This window comes from Anticarsia gemmatalis, chromosome 24, assembly GCF_050436995.1.
Source record: "Anticarsia gemmatalis isolate Benzon Research Colony breed Stoneville strain chromosome 24, ilAntGemm2 primary, whole genome shotgun sequence".
NCBI lineage: Eukaryota > Metazoa > Arthropoda > Insecta > Lepidoptera > Erebidae > Anticarsia > Anticarsia gemmatalis.
In genome coordinates this window covers 7,471,221-7,497,421 of record NC_134768.1, presented here as the reverse complement: position 1 = coordinate 7,497,421, position 26,201 = coordinate 7,471,221, and the positions used below count along the sequence as shown (strand labels likewise).

Sequence of the window (26,201 nt, the reverse complement as noted above, 5' to 3'; positions counted from 1 at the left end):
GCTACCATTGTAACGTTAATTGTGTCAATTAACGTTTTTATTTTTATTATTTCTTATTATTAATATAGTCCCACAACTTAATAGGGAGCCTTGGCATGTACATCATAATTAACTATGTGTTTATCCAAAATAAAGTATCTGTATTAAACAGACCACTGTCAGGTACAAATGCCTATAGATCTCAGAAGTTTTCAATTCTATATTTTGCATATCTCCACCACCTGAGAACCTTGCATATGCTAGAAAATATGCGGCTTGAACTATCCTGTCCTAACACTTAGTAGACAGACTCCCGGTTTCTGAGGTACATTTAGCGGTAGTTTATCTATTCAATAGTATTTAAGCTCATATAATATATAAACAACGCTATTGAATAGACTAACTACCACAAAATGTACTAAAAGGCATTAGTAGACTAAGTGTAACTAGTCATACAAGTCGCCAATTACACTGCACTATAATGTAGCAACGACTACGAAATCCATTGTTTTCAGCCAAAGCTCTCTAAAAAATATCGGTACAGTTTTATTTCAAACTGTTGTTTAAATAAGTGTGATTGAGGTCACCCGCTTTTGAATTTTAACTTTGCGACACAAAAAGTTTATCATTTTTCTATTCCAAAAGAGAAATAGTATAAAACCGAGTTTGTTAGCGAAATATTGTCTAAAAACTACCAATAAAATTGTGAAATTGGTTTGTTTTATTGAAATACTGGTATGTTACTGTAGTTATGTTTTAGAACCAACGTTAAAACATTAAAGAAAATATATTTTTTAATTCTTCACATGCTTCCAGATATATTAATGATTAAAACACGCACATTGGTATCAAAAACTTAATTTTAGTATAATGAAGTTATCAAAAACGTATAATTTTACCTAGTAACTCAATTGAAAGAAAAGCTTCATTATCCGCAAAATCGTCTCTATCCACGGCTACGTCTTTCGTAAGCATAATTATTTTCAAGAAGTCTCTAATTCTCATTTGTTTGCATTACAAATAATTTTCAGTACTGCGATTTTCTGCCACTGTCGACAACCGTCTTGTGTATGACAATCAGTTCAGCGCCTCTAGCGGGCGTCGTAGAAACTATTTATACTGTACATTTGACATTTAAATGTTCTGCCAAAATAGATACTACAACGCCCGTCAGAGGCGCTGATCAGATGTTCATACAAAATTTCTCGGTAAAGCAGGTTGTTGGTAGTCAATAATAATAGAGAATCGGGCTACAGATCTCAATTCTATAAAGACTTCTCTCAATAAAAAACCTAAAATAAGTAATATTTCCCTGACCTCGATACGACATCGGCTTTAATATTAAAAATCTGTTGGATATTTCCGTTACCCTCCATCAATGTCTCATCAAAGACTTAATAAAGTCCCTTTATTCACAGTTTGATGTCAATTTTATTTGACGCATGTCATTGACGTTACCGGATAAAAGCGCTTTAGGGTGATTACGGACTAGTCGTAAATTTTGACGGAAGAAATAGAGTGAGCAAACTAAAATCAGATTTATCACGCAGGTATTTAAAATGGACAATTTGTAAAGCTAAGTGATGCTATATTTACGCATTTGCTTTCATTTTCGACAATGCTTACGGTCAACGGTGATTCCACACAGTTTTCCTCATAATGAGAAAAGTAATTTTATTATTATAACCTAGCTGATATCTTGGTTGAGCTGATCTAGATTTGTTTGCTGTTTACTGTTACATGTGTATAAAGATAGCTAGATAATTATTATTTTAATTGTAACACGAGCTAGCACCGAAGAAAAAAGTCACAGTTTGTAGTTGCGCTTACCGTACTTCGTCCTGCGACTGTCGCATTAGAAGCTCACGTGCCGCCCACACGTCGTCGGTGGCGTATAATAAGCGGCATTTTATACGCTCAGTCCGTTGACTTCCTTACAAAAGCCTACGTTAGTTACGGTCTGACGTTATTTAAAAATGTAACAGTAATTTTGTGTTATCTGATTGACAAGGGTTAGACTTTGGGGTTAAAGTTTCGTAATTGACGTCAAAGGCTAAAATAAACAACTTTTGGTATATACCACGATTTAGAATTAATTTTTCATTAAAAATTTACATAAACATTTTAAAAATATCAATGGTGGACGTGTTTTTTAGAAAATAACGTAAATAATTCCTTTTTAGAAATGTCAATTAAAATCGATTGTTTACCGGCAATGAAAAATTTAGTATAATAGCAAATGAAAACAAAAAGGTGTGGAAGTGATATCGCTTGAAAACATTCAGTAGTGCGACTCTCCCCAGTCATCGAGATCTTGACATAAAATATACTACAGAAATTGTTTCTACCACTCCCGCTTAAGGTAATGATCAGTATTTTTACGCAGCATTTTTCGTAAGCTAGGTAGTTGACAATAACCGATCCCTTACAAAATTTGTTTTCGCTTATACCACTAAAAGTTTTCCAGTAAGAACTACTCAAAATAATAGCGTCTTCTTAGTAAAGTATGCCACAGTCTTTACGCATTCGCCTCGAGGCCACAAACCCAAGAAAATATCGCGTTTCCATTAAACTCTGATTTCTTTTGATAAATAAATATGAAATCAGTGGCTTCATTACGCAGTCATGGGTGGATAAATCTTTCATTATTATCTATACTAATATTATAAAGCTGAAGTGTTTGTTTGTTTGAACGCGCTAATCTCGGGAACTACTGGTCCGATTTGAAAAATTCTTTCAGTGTTAGATAGCCCATTTATCGAGGAAGGCTATAGGCTATATAACATCACGCTATGGTCACTAGAAGCGGAGTAGCAACGAAAAATGTTACAAAAACGGGGAAAATTTTGACCCATTCTCTAAGGTGACGCAAGCGAAGTTGCGCGGGTCAGCTAGTATTCAATAAAACGTCAAATTTATAAGACAATTTTATTGTAAATTGCTTCGTATTCCGAGAAATACGAATTGGCGCGTTTGTTGTGTTATGTGGGTGGCGTATGGCGTAGAAGGTGCGCAGGGCTGATATTTGTATTACTATTTTTATCTGTACATAGGAAAAGATATTTCTGGATACACTAATGGTATAAGTATGTGCAATCATACTAATATTATTAGATGCAAAAGTTATAATAATTGTGACTCAATCACGATAAAATTGGGGAACAGATTTTAATGAAATTTCGTAGTCAAATAAAGTGGTTTAAAAAAGGTTTATGAATTATTTGTAGCGATACAACTCATGGGTCTTTTCTCAAAACACGATATAATTTCTGAAACTTTGAACTAAAAATGCAAGTACTACGCTTTGGATTCCTTAAAGAGCCTGCTATCTTGAACAGTTCTTAAACTGTTTGAAAAAACTTCAATTACGAGAAGTAGAAGCCTTAACTTGAACCGTAAAGCGACTAAAAGTTTCACGTACATTTTCCAAATGGTGTGCTATATCATGGCTTTCCTTGGCCCATCCTGGATAATGACAGTACTTATTCAATCTCATGGCTCCAATTCGTTATGTGTTTGTACTATGTTGACACTACAATGCTAAAGAAATTAAAATATATTCACTATAACGATTTGTGCTTAGAATAATAAGCGTACAATTATTATTTGTAATAATATACATATTTAGTGATTGAATTCATAGTTATAGCAGCCTGTAAATTAAACATGAGTCTGAAGGCGCGATGCAATAATTAATTAATATTTGCAATTTAAAAAATAAGCAGTGTAGTCATAATAAGATATAATATAAATTAGAACTTTAAAATGTCAATTTATACAATAAAAGTCTAAGAAATACGTATACTTCAAAATAAAAAAACAGCCAAAAAAAAAAACAAAAATATCCAGATAAATCACCACCCTCAACGGCCGCAACTCTACATTAACAAAACCGTCGAATATATCAAAATTTAACTCCAAACATTCGATTCGGGGATTTTACAGACCACGTAATTCACATAATTTTCCCCATAAAAGCCAGTAAACTCGTAACACGCATCGACTGTATATCGTCACGTTCCCGGGTCGTCGCGTCTCTAAATTATTACCATCGTTCTGCGTAAAAAATACCGTGAAAAAGCGAGTTGAAAAAAGCTAGCATTTTTAGACTAACTGCGTAATTTTGAGTGACTTTTTTCGTGGTCTAGTGTAAAATGTAGGCAATTTACTAAATAACTTGAAGAACAATAGATTGTTCTAGACAGAGACTTCAAAAGTAACTTAACTTTTTTTGTTTTAGACAAGCCTTTCGTTTGAATTGTTTAACTTTTAATAATATGTCGAAAATTGCCTCTAGTAGTTTTATTACAATAGAGGAATGAATTTTCGTAACTTTACGTCTATTATATCCAAATATTTAGGAAGAACTATCTGACATAGCAATTTTTCTTCATTAACAATTCTGTTGCATCATCAAGACAAGCCTTTGCCAAACATCCGAGTATGCGTGCTTTGCAGTCATCGGACATGATCACTATTTCGCTTCGAATTGTTCGGACATCTGTTGCGACTGTCATTGAGAAGGTATCTGAATTCGCAGTATACCTCTGACAGCCCTTCAACAATATCAAACGCTACGGACCTGGAGGGGCAATTTCCTTCTACTATAGACACCTACAACATAGTAGCTATGGAGAAATGCTGTATATAAATCTGTTCAGTACCTCGATTCTCTTCCACTATCGACTACCGACAACCGGCTAGCTATCGAATTTCGACATTTAGAATGTACTGCTAAAAAAGTTTTTACGACGCCCGTCAGAGGTGCTGATCAGATTTTCATACAAAATTTCTCGATGACAGGTCGGTTGTCGGAACTCGACTGTAATAGAGAATTGAGCTACAGTACGTTTTACAAGTTAAACTCTCGATATTCGATAGTAACGACTTTAGAAAATCGCGCTATTTTGGAGCGATTTGCATCACTACCGAATATTGACAACCGGCTAGCTATCGAGAAATTTGTATGAAAATCTAATAAGTGCCTTTAGCAGTTGCCGTAGAAGCTATATTTGCAGTACAAATGTCAAACTCGATACTCGACGGCACCGACTGTTAAGAATCGCGCTACAGATAGTTTGACATTCGGAGGAACTCGGTGAAGCTGCTATTGTGTCCAAAGTTTGTTATCGCGCTACAGTTTCAGTTGGATGACGTTTGAAATGTGACTTGACATTGCTACTGGACAGTTGGTTCGTTTTTGACATAGTTTCGTTTGTGAAAAAGGATTGTCTGCCGTCAGATGCATTGGCAGATAGTCACCCATTGTAAATTGTAGTTTCGAGTTTCTGTAGTTGACGTTTTCGTTTTTTTTTTTTGCTTTTTATATCACATATATTATCGATATCGATGGGATCTTTACAAACATTCAATATTTCTTGTATCATTTAATTAACATAAGTTTAAAATATTTAAACTTGCACTTTCAGTTCGTACAAACCAAATTAATAGTTGATTTAATTTATGGAATAAAATCTACAAAATCCTAGAGCACTGATCGTGACACTATCAAAAGACGAAAGAGTCCAACTCTAGTATTATTTATCTTCAAAATCAAATACAGAAACATTTCCTCATTAAATCGCATTAACCAACACATTTCCTGGGAATTCGGAAATTAAAACAAACACAAAATAGATATACAAAAACACTAATGTTATTTTCTTGCATACGAAGTGTGATATTCAGTATTTCGCCATTGCGTTTAATTAAATTGTGCACTTGGAAAATAATGAGAGCAAATATGTTTACCGACGACATAACCAGTTGCGCCGCTTGTTTAATGTTTGTCTGGATTAAAGACTTTTGGACTGAGTTTGTTAAATTGTACGCAGTATTCAAGTAGAGCTGTTGGATAATTTGTTAGCACAACCTGCTATAGAAAGCATTTTTTAGAATTACTATTTTTTTATTTAAAATTGCAAAATAGTTTGTTTTACATTTAATTTTATTTGAAATATAGTTCTTTTTTACATTTAGTATTATAGTTTATGACAAACTATACAATACAAAGCTATTCAAATATCCAATCAATTACTCAAAAGTCTAAAAACGGCTACTTACTACGTAGTAGGGACTAATCAAGTAGGACTGAGGAGTATTTTTAAAAATATATCGAATTTTGATAGAAATGTTTTACGAGAGAAATATATTATGAATATTAAGGTATATATGCAAATAGATCAGTGTCTCAAGCGTATTTTGAAATCTGTATGTTTTAAGTCATTTAACATGTAGAGTACATAATAGAATCGGGAGTAAACTACTACGCTTCAGTTAGAAATGAAAAAAAAATTGTAGTGAAATGTCGCGAGTTTTGTAAAACGCTTCAAATTCATTTCCGTGTCACTACTATCTGATGCTTTGTTAGAAAAACGATGCGTGAAAAAACGTGCGATAAACGAACCGTTAAGAACTATTAGAAGTGCAGATCTTATCACAGTATTCTTCAATGTCGTAAAAACCAGTGAAAATCATTTGAGAACTGTTCTATCTGGAGCCTGTGAAACAGACCGTAAGCTTAAAGCCATTACAATGAAAGCCGTTGACGAGAATCCCAAACGACGCAACATCAATAAACGTTTGAATCCATGTGTAGGACTTAAACCTTTATGTAATGGCGTTAAAACCTTATGGCAGCCATTAAACTTTACAACTCCATCTCTTTTTAAGACAGCTTCACAATTTGCTTACTGAAAGGGTAAGGTTATTACACCATAATATGAAGGAATTCCTGTAAAGGCCTGTTCAGAATATCATCGTTATTCGCTACTGTCTGCGGTAGTGAAAAATGCACAGTTACGCAGCCTTCTAAAGTTACGTATCCCCTGAATCAGTCCGTATTCTGTTACTTTGATAGAAATACCATAGAAATCAATACAAAACTAATAAATCCTTACGGTACGTTTGCTCCTATTTAGACGCAGCGGATCAGCAGTTTTATAGTTCACAAAAAACGGATTCCTCTAAACAACACTTACTTACGCGGGGACAATACTAACTATTTTGATCAATAGCGCGATTCTCCACAGTCAGTACTGTTGAGTATCGAGAGTTTGACATTTAAAATGTACTGCCAAAATAGCGTGACGCTGATCAGATTTTCGTCCAAAATTTCTCGATAACTAGCCTGTTGTCAATAGACAATAGTGGTAGAGAATCGAGCTACTAGTCACTGAATTTTCTGTTCGAATGATCCTGCTTGCAACAGCCGTAGCGGATAATGCTCAGGTCTGAATAGGCCTTAACGGGCTGGTTCAAAATCAAAGCCACTGAGATGAGAATGATGTCGTTATTTGTGTTAGATAGTTTCGTAAATGAGGAGATAGTTTTGGTTTTCGGGTACCGTTGATGGGTCGAGATATAGGGTCGGGATCCATACAAAATGAGGATAATTTTATTCTAGGAAATGGTAGGGTGACCAAGGGAAATCTATTTACATAAGCGATATTGAAAATTATAGTCAGATTCCTAATGCTATCAAGTCTAAGAATATTTACAGGAATATTTATGAGACGTAATTGAAACTGACGATTACTTTTTTGAATGTTAGGTAACGAATATAAAAAAGTTGGCTACTGCGAAAATTAATTTCGTATTTGACCTTTAGCATTTTATTTTTAAATTCGTGCCTTATTCAAAAACATTACAGCAGAGGAAAGAATTGATTACTGTTAACTTCAAAACAGTTCCGCAAAAAAGCCCCAAATTCAAGTATGAAAACGAACTACAAACTAACCTAGTAATAAAAACAAACTTAGCTTCAAATTCTCAGCGTCGTATAGATCTTATAAACAACGTCGACTCAACGGCGCCTGGAAGATAGTCGCTTAAGTCAACACTAAAATTATAAGAGATTTATTCACCTTATAAGAACAATGAAGATGTATGTGGAGAAAAATATGAGCGAAAATATGTTTTCTGTTTATTTTTTTGTTATTAATGGGGTGTAGTAATGTATGATTGTACTTGAAATGTGATCTATGAAGATAATAAAGTGGGCACTGAAAAAGGTAAGAACGATTTTTTTTTGCAATAATAATGAGAAAAATACTATTAATTCTAAAATCTTATTTTAATTTCAAAACACAAAAAGTAACCTTTTTGCGCCTACGCTTACGTAGTAATGGCACAAGTATTTAAAATCACTCTTGTTAAACTTAATTTAGAGAATTCAGTAAAATTTTGGTGATTTCAAGGTGCATCTATTAAATTATATATTATAGAGATCCTTTTAAAACGTACACTAAGTACAGAGAATAACAAGTAGGTCGGTCGTGCTTCAACAAATCGCTCCTTGAATACAAAAGGGCCACAACTCAAAAAAAAATGAAAATCGTTTTATTGCAAAAATGACACCTGAACCACCTATATTTTATAGTAAAAAAAAAACCCCCATCATTTTTGCTTATATTATGGCTGAACTGACTTACTGCCCTTTTTGCATTAGCTCACTTTGACAGGTAATGTCAGTGCAAAACAGCCGCTTTATGAGTTACGCCCGAAAATTTTACGCAAACGCACGTCAGTTGCGTGAAAAAGTGCCTCAATCCAAAATATGTCTGTGTTGGATGCAAAATATCAGGTAAGTGTGATTATATTTTACAATACAAAACTGTCATATTTTGGAAAACGTCCTTTTTGCATTCAAACATTAGTATTTGTTATTTTTTATTTTTTAATACAAAATTGCCATATTTGAAATACGTCCTTTTTGCAATCCAATATTAGTTAAGTATAATTATATTTTATAATATAACGGCAGCATATTTTGAAATACGTCCCTTTTGCATTAAATTATTCTGGAATAAATAATCATTTTTAGCGTGCTAGAATGGGAAGGCCAGAAATATGACCATTTGGCATGATTATAATTTTAGTTTTCGTTACAATTTTAAAAATAAAATAATACATTTTGATGCAGGCAAAGGCAAGAGGCACCCTTTCCTTTCAAATTCCTCTTTCAGGGGCAAGATCCGACCAGTCCTTTTCAAATGCGTCTAGGTCATCCCGCCATCTCCATTTAAGTCTCCCGCGTCTGCTATTACCATCTTCTGGCATCCAGTTGGTAGATATGCGGGCCCACCTTTCCGAATGCATGTGGATAATGTGGCCGGCTTAGTTCTATTTCAGCCAGGCGGTCTTCTCCCCTTCATCGGCTATGCGAGTTTGGGAGCGCAGTATAGAATTTCGGACGTGATTTGTTCTTTTGACGCATAATATACTACGCTCCATCGCCCTCTGGCTCTTTCTGGTTTTCCGTGAGGGACCATGTTTGGGCAGCGTAGGTAAGGACGGGTAGTAGGTATAAATATGTCGACGAACTTTCGCTTCAGTGACAGTGGAAGGTTACCCTTCATTAGCTCTTTCCTGGACCAGGATCTCTTTCAGGCACTTGTGACACGTTTGTCCAACTCTTTGTCCCGTCGGTTGTTAAAAGAGGTTATCTGCCCCTAGCAAGTGTACTCGTCGACATAGTCTATGACGTGCCCGTCTACCTCGACCCTACGTTTTGTGTTGTTGGTCATAACCTGGGTTTTTGTACGGTTCTTACTTAGTCCAATCTGAAGGCTTGCCGTGCTCAGATCTTTGAGCATTGATTCGAGTTCCGATGCCGAAAAAGAGAAGAGGACTATCTCGTCTACAAAACAAAGGTTTGTTAACTGTTTACCACTAACAACTATGCTTTTGATTGCCATAACACCGCCAGGCTCGTGTACGCAGTGCTGGTAAATAATTTAAGAGATAGCGGGTCTCCCTGTTTCACGCTTCTTTGGATTTGGAATGATATTGTTGTCTATTGCTTTGATGAGTTTGATGAATGAAGGTTCGATTCTACATAGTATCTTTAAGTAGGACTTGGATAGAGTGATGATTCTATGGCGGAATGAGTAATGCTGTCAAAAGCTTTGGAATAATCCACGAATGCTAAATATAAAGGCTTATAAAACTCAAAAACCTTTTCTATTATCTTATTTCTTTAATACTCCTGCTGCACTCAGTCTACTCGTCACGTTACCCATTGATTGATAATGATAATTGATGTTTAATTTTACTAAATAATAAAAGTTACGCACAAAGTTGATCTCAATAATTTTACTTACTTATTAAAAAGTTAATATTTTTTAATTTAGATTGTTTAATACAATGTTTTTCTGGTCCATTCAGTTATGGTTTTACTTAGTAATTATTATTAAACTTTTTGATACGGTTTTTTTTACCAAAAAAGTACAATTAACCATTTTTATTTGTAAAACTGTGTTTAAATTTTGACATATATTTCATAATACTGGTTCAAATTTTGAATGCAAAAGGGACTTATATGCTTTTTTCTCTTAATAGGTAACATCTATTACAAAGTTTATTTTTTAGATAGATAGAGCTAAAAAATACGCATCTAATGATATATTAACATCTTACATTTAATAAATAAATATATGAAATATTATAAAAAAACAGTTTCCAAAATTTGTTTTGGCTCTCCTGTAAAATTTATAGATTTCGATTTGTGGCCCTTTTGTATTGAAGGAGCGAAATATTTTATTTAATGCTTTGGACACAATTTTTCAGATCACAGTTATTATTGAGATGAAAATTGAATATTTTATCAACACGACATTCAAACGGTGCCGGCAGCTGGCCACCTATAAAATTGTACCTGACCTTCGTAGCGGTCAAAAAAGTCCAGCGTTTAAAAATAACGGACTATTTCCCGCCGCCATTTTACATAAATGTCAGGACATAAAATGGTTGACATGCAAGATGGCGGGCCCAATATGACAGCTTTTAACCGTTTTTATTTGATTACGTTTTATTAATACATCAATGACTAAGTTTTACGACTCACTCTTGTGTATTAAAAATAAAATTTATGACAAAATTTAGAGAGCATGCAATTATGTAGTTTTGTGGATATATTTATGAGCGGTAAATAGTAAAATTTACGGGCAAACAAATAGACTCGAATAGATGAAAACACTTTTAGCTTACAGCAAAGCTATAAAGCTTTGATAAAACCATTTTTAAATAAAAAATAACAAGCATTTTACCGGTATTAACAATAACATAGATACAAAGTACATACATTTATATTTTAGTTAATCCCAAATAATGAACAAATCTGGCGTTGAAAGAGAAGAGTTTCTATTACACAATCATTTTAAACGCGTATAAACAATATTTTTGAACGTATCTAGATCATCCATTTCAATATTATCGTCCAAATCGAATTCACGCTACATAATATTTTCTGCTAAGCTATCAATTTCGCGTTCGATAAAAAGTTGAAGCATCTCACAGATATCTCATAAAGTAGAATCCTTTTAGCGAATTCAGGGCAGGTCGTTTCTCAAAGTTTGTTTAGGCTAGATTTCTCGATAAAATTAGGCTCGTACTATTTTGGTGAATGTTTGCATTCGTGTAATAGAATTTTCATAACAATGAAATCGTAACGTGGATTTGTTGAGCGTTACTTAACCGAATGTTGTTTGTTTAGGGCGACTACTTATATAATGTCACAGCGTCGGTGCGCTTGCAAAAATGGATATTATGTGCATTTAAATGTATTAGGTCGGGGAAAAAGTCTTTGCATTATAGTATGTATGAACTTGTAATAAAATCTCTTCGGCTTCAAGAATTACAAATGAGTACACGGTTCATTATGTTTCTTTCAGTGAGCTCGTGAGGTACCCAAATATCGAGCTTTTGTGAAGAGAAAAGATTTTATTACATGTTCATACATACAATAATGCGAAAAGACTTTTTCCCCGACCTAGTAATTTAAAATTACTTACGATCCAATAATTGTAAAATTGGGTAAAATATAACAACGTTAATCATATAAATGGAACAAGATTTTTTTGCTAAATTATTTTGATGTATTTAATAAACATCTGTTTTCACTTTATAAAAGCCTTGATGATGAAGGTAATAAAAAGTAATAAGCCGCCCATTCGCCCATATAAAACATGTAAATGCACAATGGGCTATCAAAATAAAAGATTCTTCAAACAAAGCAAGCGGCTAAACTTTAAACAATAAAATATAGAACTAATTGAAACAAAACAAGCAACAAAAACCAAATTTAGAACAAAAATCCATTTAATATTGTAGAAATTTTAGATTCCAAAGTTATATTTTTCAGCGGTATGTTGGATGCTTTTAGTATTGATTAGGTGTTCGACCTTGTTATAAATAGTAACTTGTTAGTAATAGTAGTTTAAACCTTAAAAACAAGCCTATTTATCGTCTAGATCGCTATTCTCTATAGTCGTAAGTATCAGATATTGATAGTTTGACATTTAAAAAGTAATGCAAAAATAATTTCTGTAGCGTCCGCTAGAGGCCCTGATCATATTTTTATACAGAATGTCACGACAGCTAGCCGCTTATCGATAGTCCATAGTGGTAGAGAATAAAGGTGTTGATATAAGTGTTTCACTTTTTAAAACGACGTGAACACTATAATTGCAACTTACAAATGACTATGTAGCAGAGTTTCTGTCGCAAAATATTTTGAACCTTAGAATTAGGTACACATTATTATTTAAATTATAAAACTTCAAGTCAAATATAATATTCAAGCAACATATTTTCCGCAAAAAAATATCAGGGTGATGAGAATTTGGGTCATTTTCCCCGTATATCATAATTTATGAATCTTCACGTACTCGTAACGGCTCTCTCATTGGAATTTCACCAAGTATTAATGTGAGTTTTATGTTTGCTTATTCGAAAATATTTGCACTGGAAACATATTAAGGCCTTCGAAGTAAATAATGTTAATGAATAATCTAGTTTGTATTAAATATGTGTTAGAGGTTACCGGACTAATGGATAGGTGAAATGAATTACTGTTTGTTGATGATGTTATGGTTCGATATTGTTTTATGAAGTACACAAAATATCTATACTGATAATACTAAAATTGTATAGTTTGTTTGTTTGGTCGGACGTGCTTATCTCAGAAACTGCTGGTGCGAATTGAAAATATTTTTTTTGTGTTAGATAGCCTATTAATTGAGGAAGGCTATGTGCTGTAGATTTTAAGTTAACTATAAGTTGAAAGTCTTGTAGTTCTAAGAATTAAGGATTTTTATTATCGGTTCAGATGGAAAGAGTGGTATAGATGCCGCCAAACAACTTGAACAATTTCGCTACATCTTAGTGAACGATTTTTAGGTCAGTTTAGGTATAACAGTTTTGCGCAAAGGCGAGGGCGTTTCAGCTTCGACCACCCGACTGGTATAACAGCCAACCAAGTGTCCATTGCACTGGGTCTACATTCTGTTTACTTTCTAATACAGTAAATTATGTTCAAGTTGTTTGGCGACGTCTATAGCCATGTGACTTGAAATTTAAGATGATTTGTTGCAATTTTTAATATCTAAGTGCGCTAAGCGCTAACTTGTCTTGAACAACTTGCTAGTAAAAAAAAAACAAAAAGTAGTATTGTTTTCTTTACGATTACACACTCTATTCTCTAGTATCAATAACAGATAATAGATTTCACAAAATCAAAAGATCTTATCAAATAAAGTACTTCATTATCACGTGTCTACAAACATTCCTTACAACTAAATTGAATTAAACTACTTGAAACTTGTATTGAAAACCTATACTATAGTCCGACAACTCAGTATTAAACCTTACTATGCACGATATATCTCGATTATAATATTTACACAAATATTTCCTGAATCAAACAGGATACCGTTAGTAGCACAAGCTTGCAATACCCCGATTCTGTGTAGTCGGTACTGTCGACTATCAAAAGTTTGACATTTAAAATCTACTGCCAAAATAGTTCCTACGACGCCTGTTAGAGGCGCTGATTAGATCTTCAACTTCTACAAAATTTATCGATAGGTTGTCGGTAGTCGATAGTGGTAGAGAATCGAGCTACTAGACTCTGATGTTAAAATACTGAATTTTGTATACGTTAACCAGCCTTGAACCTTGTACAGTCAGCTCCAAACGTCGCTTAACAACTTCATATTTTCAAAACTTCTGTGTAGAATGAGTTAGAATTAAACATTTCAATCAATGTCAAATGTTTTTTTCATGGAATAATGTGCACACTTCAGTATATAGGATTGAGTATGATCAGCTACTTTTGGAGCTGACTGTAGACAAGGCTCTCTAATAATATGTTGGACTATATCAACAACAAACGACATATCTATTATGCAAGAGACACTCAATACTGATAAAATTATTGACAGTAGATCGATATCTCGAGAATTTGACACGGTATTAAGTGATTAGAATTGTGTTAGAGCTTATTATATGTTATAGTATACGTTTTGATCGTGAGAATTTCACTAAAGGATAATGTACGGTAGTGATTTTTTGAATTTGGTTATATACTATTATTTTTTGATATGAAATTAAGGGCTTTCACAGCTCGAAGATAAGTGTCAAAAACACTTATCTTCGAGCGTGCGAGCGTGATAAAGTGAGAGATGTACGAAAACTATTGGCAAAATTCCACCTGGTGGCTGAGACGTAACTCAGTTGACAACTACTGTAAGGGAACCTGTTGTACCTAGGCCGGTTTTTTAGAAATATATTTTTTATTGTGATTTGACGTGCAGCACACAAATCATATTTGCATATTTTGAAATGTCAATTATTTGGGTACTCACCAAAAAAATATCAGAAATGTATATTTAATACTTACATAATATTTTTAAATTTAAAAAAAAATGGGAAATGTGGCCAAGGTACAACATACCCTATGTACCTAGGCCAGTAGTACGTTGTACCTAGGCCACATTGAAATTTGGGGGTAATTTAAGCAAATTATCAAGTTTTGTTGACTAAAATCATTTTATTTGATTTATTACAGTACACAGTATTATTACAGTATACAGTATTTAACAAAACATTTTAAAAATTCTCAAATGATCAAAATTTAGAAATGATCAAAATTAAAATAATATTCATAGCTTTTTTTATGCTTTTCAAACAAAATATTTAAACAAAAACAACTAACTTTGGCCACCGTTTCGTTACATCACATCGCTGCGCCTGCCAAACTCCATATGTGTATTTTGATGTTAAAAAAAATGAATATTGTGTCCCAAATAAAAAAAAAGTTTTCGAAAATCTCACAAAAGACACATGTGGAACTTGGCAGGCGCAGAGACGATATCACATAATATAATATAGCAAATCAATATACCTATATAGCATAGCAAAGGAAAACAAAATATTGAAACAACTTGCTGACCCGCGCAACTTCCCTTGCGTCACATAAGAAAGAATGGGTCATAATTTTCCCCTTTTTTGTAACATTTTTTACTGTTACTCTGCTCCTATTGGTCATAGCGTGATGATATATAGCCTATAGCCTTCCTCGATAAATGGGCTATCTAAAACTGAAAGAATTTTTCAAATCGGACCAGTAGTTCCTGAGATTAGCGCGTTCAAACAAACAAACAAACTACTACTACTACTAGTAGAAATCCCAGTACTTCTGTATCTCTGGAACATAATAAATTTCTCTGTTCTTGTTAACTTTTTGCGGGGTTTTAATCTCCTCTTTTTCAGGCCATTTCCAGTTTTTTAGTGATGCATCGATTTCTAAAATAATAAACATATTTAATTAGGAATATTATTACGTAAATGTGAAATTATTTAATAAAACATTCTCCTGGCCAAAGTATAACATCCAGGTTGTACCTTGGCCACTGGCCAAGGTACAACTGATCGACAGTGACCGAGGTACAACACTACTCCAACTTCACTAAAACGGTGATTTTATATAGTTTAGAGGTTAAGTATCTCGTAAGTTTTTTATTGTGTTGAGACTTGTAAAATCAAAGAACCGATAGCATATAACAGTTAAGTGACTATAAGAAAACTTTTAAAACTATTAGACTTCAAAATATATTAGAAATACTTACTTTTTCACACAAAAAAGTTTTAGCGTCGATAACACCAAACACCGGCTTAATGGCGGTATGCGACTAACTCCACATTGAATAGTCTGTAGTGACGTATCGAATACCATAAACAGTAGAATTTAGTATCGCGCGAATATTTGAAAACGAGCCCAGTGGCCTAGGTACACATAGTGCCAAGGTACAACAGGTTCCCCTACGTCAAATTAATGGTCAATACACAATACACAGCTAAAGACTGGCTGAAACTATAGTGTGAAGTGAAACCGTAGCTAAATGATAAATTAATTGTTCTACTTAAAATGTGGTATATATTATATTATTATATTACAAATGATAGTAAATGCGTGCATTTATATGAATTCGATGGTTATGTACCAGATTACCATGCATTTAAATACAATTCGTACCTGAAATGAATTGTTTTCCATGCTGTTCTGGGGCTGAAAGAAAACAGATCATATTAGATATGTAACCAAAATCCTTAAATATTATAGAACTACGATCATAAGTTTGATATTAAGACCAATATGATACATACATATATAATATCATGCCTGTTATACCCAATAGTATAGCCTAATAGCTTATGCTAACTCAAAAAGTATTACGCTTTATGCTACTGGAACAGATTTGATGACCTAAATATATCTTTAAAAGTTTTCGTAAATATCGCAAAGGCATTCAAACGACTTCAACAAATTGAATACCAAGTTAAAAACTATCCAAACGAAACGAAAGTATTGCAATTCCTACAGCCTAACGTCGGCTCCACACGTTGGCCCCAACGCTCGTACCAACGTTGGACTGCAAACTCGGTGAGGCGTACACACGTTGTCTAATAAACTAGTTCTGTCCCGTCAGTATCTCGATTCTCTACCACTATTGACTACCGACAACCGGCTAGCTATCGAAATTTTGACATTTAGAATGTACTGCCAAAATGTTTCCTACGACACCCGTCAGAGGCGCTGATCAGATTTTCATACAAAATTTCTCGATGACAGTTCGGTTGTCGGTAGTCGATAGCAGTAGAGAATCGAGGCACTGATCGCGAGCGTTGGCGCAGATTACTTTGATGAAACCGATATGAGCCGACCAACTCCCAACGCTCGCCCCAACGTTGGGACCAATGCCATTTTCTAGATCCACACGTTGGGCGAATAGCGTTGGGGCCTATATTGGGGCCAACATGTGGAGCTTATGCTCAAAAACGATTTTTAATCGCAAACGGTATTTGTTCTACATTCTTTCGTTTATTCGTTCGAAAGCCTAACTCAGTACAAAATTGGTTCCGACCCAAATTAGCTGGAGAGTTTTGTAAATTGTTCAGCTTTGTAGTTAAATTGCTTTTGTAAATATCTACAATGTTCAACTATGAATAGCTTTGCGTATTTGTCTCTGTTAGTTGAAAGTCAACATGAATAGAGAAAAATATAACAATTCTTCGCCCTTAAAAATACAACATATTTTGTTTTTAAATAAAGTTATATTAGATAATTCTCAACAGCAATCCGCAGTTAGGTGACATGCCCGTTATATAGGAAAAAGCTAGCTCCCTATAGAATGGGACTAACAGTGTTAATGGCGAAACGCGCGTTTAATAGTACACTTCTTCCTACATTTTCGGGTATAACAGGTGTAATATTATCTAAGTATATAAACTTACGGCTGAAGGAAGATGTTATGTCAATATACGACAACAATATTCCAAAACATATTTTTAATGAAATTTTATAAAAGTATTGTCTATTAATAAGCACGATGACATTGTCACAAATTTCTTATTATAAACGTAAAACTTTGAAATATTGACTTTATTTCATGAACTAATTTCACAAAGTTTTAAACAGTCAAAGTTAAGGAGGCTTTAAGGCGAACAATCTCAAAGCTTTTAGCCCAATCCCAAATTAGATATTTAAGTTTTAGGCGTATTAGGTCAAGGACCCAATTTGTATGACATCATTAATCTAGGAAACTTGTTTAAACGAAGAACAACTTACATTCAATACATTTTACTATTCGTTAGTATGTCGACAACAGAAAACAAGACAAAACACATTCCTAAGCAAAACTTTGTCTTATAAAATGCACATGTATCGCAAAGTTACGCGATTTACGCACGAAACCGCGATTGAACACAGTAACGTTAAACGTGTCTAAAGAATAAAAGCTAAAAATGCCCCCAGTCTATTATTTTGTCAAACATATGACAATCGCATCGCTGACACACGCGATCATTGTGTAATCGCTTCTTATTGCAACTTTAGATGTTCATATACACGGTCTATGGCATATAGCCAAAGTATTGATAGTCTATACGCAAAACTTTGAAATAATATTACCAGTTACATAAAAAGTAACTCGATAAGAAACTAACATTCAATTTCCACCAACAACTTTTTTCCATCTATCGGTTCTTACCAAACTTTTATGTGACAAAAAATATAATAATATTGTACTACCTTTACGAGAAATATCGTCTTTTGTTCTATAATGAGCGTATTGCGTGGGTAAAGAATAGGGACCGAAATACAAGTAGTGACATTTTGCGCCACAAATAGCGATACAAATGTTCGTAAAACGTGACAGTTATTTAATTAAAGTATTCTAGGACATTGGAATTAGGGTTGAAAGAAGGTTTTTTGTAAAGAACGGTTTGTAGACTTGAGTAAAAAATAAGTAAGCACTGTTTTTTGGGTTTCCAATTCAAATTGTATGTAAATTGGTGCCTATACTGCTATACTGTGGGGGCAAGATGTTAAAACCAATTGGTACAAAAATTCTATGCATGCTATGCTTATGTTTTATCATAAGGGTTGTGGTTAGTTGCACTCACCGGTCGGTAAACGATCAGTGGGTTAAGCAACCTTGGCGCGGACATTCCATAGATGGGTGGCCGCATAGTGGTATTTGAACTGAGCGTCTCCGTGCTTCGGAGGGCACGTAAAAAGTCGGTCCCGGTTGTTATCAATAAGATAACAGTCGTTAAGCCATGTCAAAGGCCTTCGGGTGGCTTGAACAACTTTGACACTAGGTTGACCACTAACCATACGACAAATGAAATGAAATCATAAGGGTAAAATTAAAGCACATATTCGAATCACCAGATCATTAGATCAGTAGAAATTCTATTCTTGTTGTAATATTTCCTTTTAAACGAAATGTAAAAACTTTGCATAATCTCCCTATTTACCTTTATAATTTTACTCATACGACATTGATTTTTATATAACATCAACAAAAAATGAACTCTATTCAAATATCAACAAGGTGCTTTTTGACATACCACATTAACAATCCCTTAATCCTATCCATTTACCTACAATCTATGCCTATGGAAATAAACAAGTTCCAAACATTAACTAGAAATTATTTTTACACAAGCAAAAGATAATGTCAGTCTGTCTGATACAGTATAGTCCAACAACTTAGTACAGAGACTTGTATGCATGATTTATAATTTATGTGTACATACAAAATTCTCAATTTTGATCATAAGTGACCTGAAAACTTTTACACAAGCCATGTCTTTTCCGATACAGCTACTTTATGTGAAAATATACAGAGCTTACAATTATAATCTAGATAAATCGTGCGTGCTCATGCTCTGTAATAAGTTGTCATACTATAATATCTGAAATCAGACATCAGATAAAATTATGATAGTTTTATCATAGGATTTGTGAGGGAATTGACCTATGAGTAACTATTAACTGTGGAGGTAAATTGCTGCGTAATTGTAAGTATTTCGTGTTTTATAGGACATTAATATAAAGTTAAATTGGGTCTTTAGGGTTTTGATAATCATCTTGAGATTTGAAAAGCATGTTAAAAAAGTGTTAGTTAGCTTGTTAAATCTGAAAGGTAACTTGTAATCGCACACCATTTTTAAGATTTATTTCAAAACTCAAATTACTAAATAATTTCGATTCCATTGTAAAGCTAAGTAGCTAAAGCTAAAGTTATTGTAGTCTATATCACACATATAAAATACTTTTTTTTTTAAATATACCTAATTGTACAGAAAAATATTAAAGTTGTTCGGCAATGAAAGCAGAAAAGAGCGGTAAGAAAAAGTGTTATTTTCCTTGTTATAATAAAAATAGTTGTGATAAATTACGCCTGATGCAAAAACCTCTTTGAAAATCTAATTAATTTCAATTTTTTTCTTTTATGTTTGTTCTGATCAATTAATATTACATTATAGATATAATCGTAAAACTTTATTTTCCTTTAATTTTTTTTTATCGTTATAGATTTTGTATATACCTAACAGTAATTTGTAAATATTCTTATGTAAATAATAATTTCACCTAAATTAATAAATAATTTTAGGATTTTAGTAACCAAAAAAAACAATCGTAAAACTTATGTTACCTAGTTCCTAATTCATGTCCTAACAAAAGCTATACCGTAATTTTGTCCAAAACATCTAGTTTCGACTTGTCCCTAACATTGTCTGTAATGTTCTCGTAAAGTCCAGATTTAGTTCACGAACTAGCCCGGCTAGATACCGTCATTTTAGGTAATGTCCGTCTAGCTTTTGTTTTGAAAGCCTAAGCCTTGAATATGATAGGTCCTCGCTGTGATTCTCTATAATTGTGTTAGAAATTAATTTGAAACGGCTGTAGTTTTATTTGTATTAGTGGTGGATAAACCTCTTTTTTTAATTTTGCTTGTATTATAAATAATTTAATTTGAAGAAAATTTAACTCCTTAATAATTCATGCAAAAAAAAAACTTTTTTCTCCTGTCTTCAAAAGAAAACAAGATGATAAATATAGCTGGTGGTTTTACAATTATATCTGATTCATATAACAGGCAGATATCACAATTAATTAAGTCTACTACGAATGACTATCTCAGTTAATTTTGTAAATTTAATCGTTAAACATCCCCGAAAATGCAGCTGCTGTTGTTTTTTTTTTATTAAGACTACTGATGCCGCAGCATTTTGTAAAAAAATCAATTTCAAAAAATGTACTTATTTAAAACTTTAATTTATTTAAAGTCCATCTTATTTCACACATATAACACAGTTAATAAATAGTAAAAGTCTTCCAAAATGTATCGTAACGTTAAACGTCTTTGTAAAACAAAGAACGCATTAATTATTCCATTCATTCGGATCATTGCGTTGGGAGATTAATTGCAGACATAAACTGGAGGTGGATCAGTAGGTGTTTAATATACGTGGTTATTTAATGAAATAGTGAATTTATATTGTTTTTCTGCTATGTAATTTATCGTTAAATTAAGCGGCGGTCTTAGTGCTCATTCACGTTGACTCGCGGGCGCGGTGGCGGGCGCGGTCGCGAAATATCAAACATATGGCGATGTACCGAAGTGTTCACGTACAAACCGTTCGCGCGTCGCGGGCGAGCTAGCGGTGTCGCGCGCGGCCCGCGCGGCGCGCTCGCGCCTATATCAAACAAGTGAAGATGTTCGTGTGTGTTCACGTCGAACTAGCGGTGGCGGGCGCGATCCACTCGCGATGTCAAGTAAGATCAACCAGTTTGAGCCAGTTTGAGCCAAACAACCGCCTGGCGGCCAACGTGAACACAAATCGCCACGTCCCCGCGCTCGCGACCGCCACCGCGGCCGCGAGTTCCAACGTGAACAAGCACTTAAAGACGGTAAAACTTGGGAAAATATTAGCCCTCAAACGATTATTTGTGCTGAAGATAAAAGCGTGAAAAAGTATGTTTGTGATTTTTTTTGGAATGTTTAAATATCAATATCGATTACCATTGTGTAAGGAGTCAAAGTATTTGAGACACATTCAGACACATTCACACACATACAGATTTTATGAGCCGGTCAGATTTTTTATAACACACACAAAGTTCTACCAAACCGAAACAAATACTTGTAGATTGCAAAGAATTAGAATTTTTACTATCAAATTAAAACGACATGACAATTGACGTAGTAACCATCCTAGTACTGAGGTCATCAACCTCTATTATTTACCCAGATTTCTCAGTTTAAGTATCTCTGTGATCCCTAAAATAGATCCTTACATCTTGCGTGGGATCCAACATTAATAACATACTGGCATTTTGTAATTGAAATGCCATACTAATATGGAATGATTAATAATAACTCCTGAACATGAAGGCGTAGGCAGACGCAGGTGAACCGTCAAAGCAAGATAATCCAATTAATCTTATTTATAAATATTGTTTTGATGTAATGGAAACATTAGACGCATGTACATTGTAAATATTACTATTTAGCCTTTATAAATGGACACGAAAAAATTACCATACTGGGAATGTACTTCGGAAAGGTTTGTGAGGTATGTGAGACTGTTTCTGGGCAGCGGTCTTAAATTCGAGGGCTATCTATGCAGTGAAGGTATTTAAAGTAGGAATTTAGGATCAATGGCTTTTTTGAGTTTTACTGATACTAAAATTTTCTGTGACTATCCTTGAATCCTTGAATCCACAGAATATCCTAGTGAAATTAGAGGTCAAATCAAAAAAAATTGTCAAAAACTTTGATGTTGCCCCTGGCGAGCAAATAGACACACACTAGCCTTAAGCCTGTCCTATAACTGGTCGTGTCAGTCTATAATTTTTTGAGAGCCGTAAAATAAAAAAAAACATTACGGAATCTTGGTATGGTAATGCTTTGTGTTATTAGTGTTAAGTGGTTAAACCCCTTCAAAGAAACAAAGCATTACTTAAGGGACTACGAAACTTTTGTGAAATGATATCGTTTATTCTATAGTACAAACATTGCTATTGAATATTTCAAATTGCTCGTAAATTGGTAACATTCCGAACCAACAGCCTTTAAATTTAATTCGATATCAATAACAGAATTAGTGCTATTCTCCGAATATTATCCAATTAATCACGATTCAAGTTGTTCAGTAAAGTTGGTGGAGTCCTGTTTATAGAATCCGTTGTGAATAGCGTTACCAAGCGTCCGAATAAAGAAGGACCCGCTATACATATATTTTGGTCATTTATCTGTAAAACGATGTCTGGCACATCTAACTCATAGAAGGTTTTTTAATTTCAATATTCGTATGAAAGTTATACAGTGTGAAAGTTTGTCTGCCTCTCACGATTTTATAATAAGCGGCACAACGATTCTGATCGCACGCAGATAATTTAAAACTCGGGATAAAATATTGGCAATATTTTTTTAAAATCAATCAGCTAACATAAGAATTATAATATAAATTAAAGGAGTCGTGTGGTCTTTGTTATTTGCTATATGTATTCAGTCGATATTCTAACATAACTTGTAACAATATGAAAGACAATTGGCCTATAACAGCACCAATCCAGTACCCTACAAATTATAGGTATTTGCTTTTGTCCACTATTTCCAGATGTACTGTTTGGTCTACCTAGCTTTTCAGTTTTAGAATCTAGCGGTCCTAAATATAACTGGATTTACAACATAGTTAAACTGTTGTTTCAGTTCATTGATATCTCTATTTCGTGTTTATATTTACAATGAATTGTCTTATTGCGTTTCAGAATTTACGCGTCTACGTCTTAGTATTGCGAGCGATCATAATTTTGTAACTAAATTATAGAATAATGTTTCAATAGTCATATTTTCTGATGTAAAATCGTTTTGAATTTGTAGCTATTGGAAACTTTAAATCAAGAACTATTTGAAATACTTACTAGATTTCCTAACGATATTTCTGTAACAGCAATTCATACTGCTCTTATGACTTATTTCACTATTATTATAATAGCGAATATCAGGCAATAGATTTTCGCAACTGTACGGATTTAGGTGAAATCGTTTACTAGAAATCAGTTCACGTGGATGATGAAGTTATTGTCTTATACTGGCATATTCTAAAAGTTGTAAGTTGTTAATTACGATTTGTAATCATAACCAATAGCCATTGAGGTGATTGTTTAAATCATGGTTTATACTGCATGAAAATCCCTGTTTATTTGTAATAAAAACAGATAAGAAAAGAAAGAAAACGATATTAAGCATTTAAAATCGATAAATATAGAGTTGTAAATTTTCATCACATTACATCTTCATCTATAAATAAACACATGTAATGAACTTCAAGACATTCAGATAAACAGCTACTAGAACACTTGACATTTAACTCAAGATAAGGTAATCGAGATAAACATAAGATTACAATTATCTTTACATGAATAAACAGTCAATATCAAACGTAATTCTGTCGATATTGATCTAAGAAATTATTTGTAAGACAATATGTTTGAATGTAATTTTATGTAGAAAGAACGAAAAATTAAGAATTTACAAGAAATAATCATAAAGACTCATATGTTGGGCGAGGAGGCCCTAGAAAGATAAACACAGTTTTGGTCAGGTGCATACAGTCCAAGAACTTAGTAGAGACCATTGTATACAAGGTTCGTGGCTATATATTATTATGTTCTATACTATTGTCCCACGCTAGATGGGGTCGGCATGGAGGAATAAAAGAAATAATTCATTGAATATAATTTAGATTATTTATTTAGCGTCAAGGTCAAACTATAGTATTTAATGGTCTTGTATGGCAAGGCGTATGAAAGAAGTAAATATGGGGAAAGATGTCAAAAAACGACACTCTTCGGCTTTAGTTAAACATTAACAGACCGACTATTTAATTAGTAACGTGCCAAGAATAAGAAAAAATTGCTGGAATTCTAGCAAGCGTTGTATGTTGTCCAGGAGGGTAAACCTTTGCCCGTTTTACCCCCTTGGGGACCGAAAAAACACTTGCTGCTGACATATAAAATCACGCTTTGTTCCCAAAGGAGTAAACAGACTTTTTAAGAAATAACTCAGTAATTGAAAACGAAAGTAACGTAAAATTTAAGAGGCCAGATAAGCTGCATTTTTTGGCAAATAATGCGTCAAATGACTTTGAGTATCATATTAATAAAAGCTAACGAAAAAGTGACCTACGGTACTTATTTCCCAAGCCACAATTGACTAACAGGTGGATTATGAATCATGATCACCATTGTTTTGAAGAGCAAACACAAACCTAGCAAGCGTTCAATAATTACACAATTAAAATACTTAACACCTCGTGATTCCTAAAAAAATCTTACAAAAAAGATTATACAAGCCATCATTTTCCTTGATAAAAGCCGGCTTCAAACATGTTCGAAGCACACGGTACTTAAACAAATAAACACGTCTCAAAAATAGTAAACTGCTCTTCTATGAGACCAATAATTTAATTCTTTACACAAATTACGTCGAAATGTTTACCTCCAGTCTTCAAAGCTTGGTTAAACTAAACATAGTAAGGATACATATTTCTTTAAGAAAATTTCAACGAAACGATATACGAGTATTTTTTTTTTGTACAAGACTGTTATAGAAATAATATTGTTGAAATTGATGGCCGCCTTATTTTCATCGAGTGCGAGTACTTTATGAATCATTTAAATGTGTTGTTTTGTTATTTATCATTGAATATTATAAAATATATTCTTCTTACTGTATCTGTCTTCTGTTTACAATAAGCTCTTAATCAACCGAACGGTATGTCTAATGTTTCTATCAATTGATAGGGAACTCTCAAAGAAGTCTCAGTATGTTATTTGTCAATCTAGTGTTATACGGGCGAAGCCGCAGCGGACCGCTATAATAACAAAGATAGTGAAGTTTTGACCAATATCAGTATTTAGTTTTATTGAAACAGGCCAACTGCAAAGGTATCGAAAGTGGTTAAATTTGTGCAAAGTACAATAGGCACATACTATTCGATCACGCTCGTCTCATCTCTACGAGCTAGATTTAAGAACTTTGCGGATCTTCAAGAATTGCTCAACGAAGTCTCAGTCAAGAAAGGTTTTATTCTCATTATTTAACCCAAAAAAAAATCCTCCATGACCCTGCACTACCTTGAATATACTTTATTACACAATTTTATTACAAGCGTGACAATCCCCACTAATTCTATTTTAATATTTTACCGCCCTACACTGACCCTTATAATCCGACCCTCGCGTGTTAATATATTTGAAAACTATAATAACCACTTCTGAATAATTCACCCTGAACTTTCGAGTTATAATTCTAAACGATTTAATTTCGGTAGTAAATTGTTTTATTATAAACCGTAAATTTGAAAGTATATCCCATCGGCTTTCATATAGAAATTAAGGTATATTTATGTGTTTTAATTATTAAATATGTAGAAAAAAATTAAAGGGAAAATGACTCGGTTAATTTGTGCCCTTTTGAGGCTATAACATCTGATGAAATTGAGCTGAAATCCCGTCAGGAACCGGCATGGTGATATAACTTATTTAATGAAGAAAATCTTTAAACATTTTGTTACAGTCT

At 33.6% G+C, this 26,201-nt stretch overlaps 1 protein-coding gene across 2 annotated transcripts in view; it reads right to left on the bottom strand.

The window, feature by feature from the left end:
- The window catches only part of NPFR (Neuropeptide F receptor), a 99,453-nt gene that overhangs the window by 47,495 nt on the left and 25,757 nt on the right, over positions 1 to 26,201 (bottom strand). Inside the window, exon 2 of one of the 2 annotated variants that reach the window (XM_076130663.1) lies at positions 16,295 to 16,327. The exons of the other annotated variant lie outside the window; for it this stretch is intronic. Within the exon in view, the coding sequence (XP_075986778.1) occupies positions 16,295 to 16,327 (33 nt within the window). The remainder of the gene's footprint in view (positions 1 to 16,294; positions 16,328 to 26,201) is intronic. 2 annotated transcript variants of the gene reach the window in all.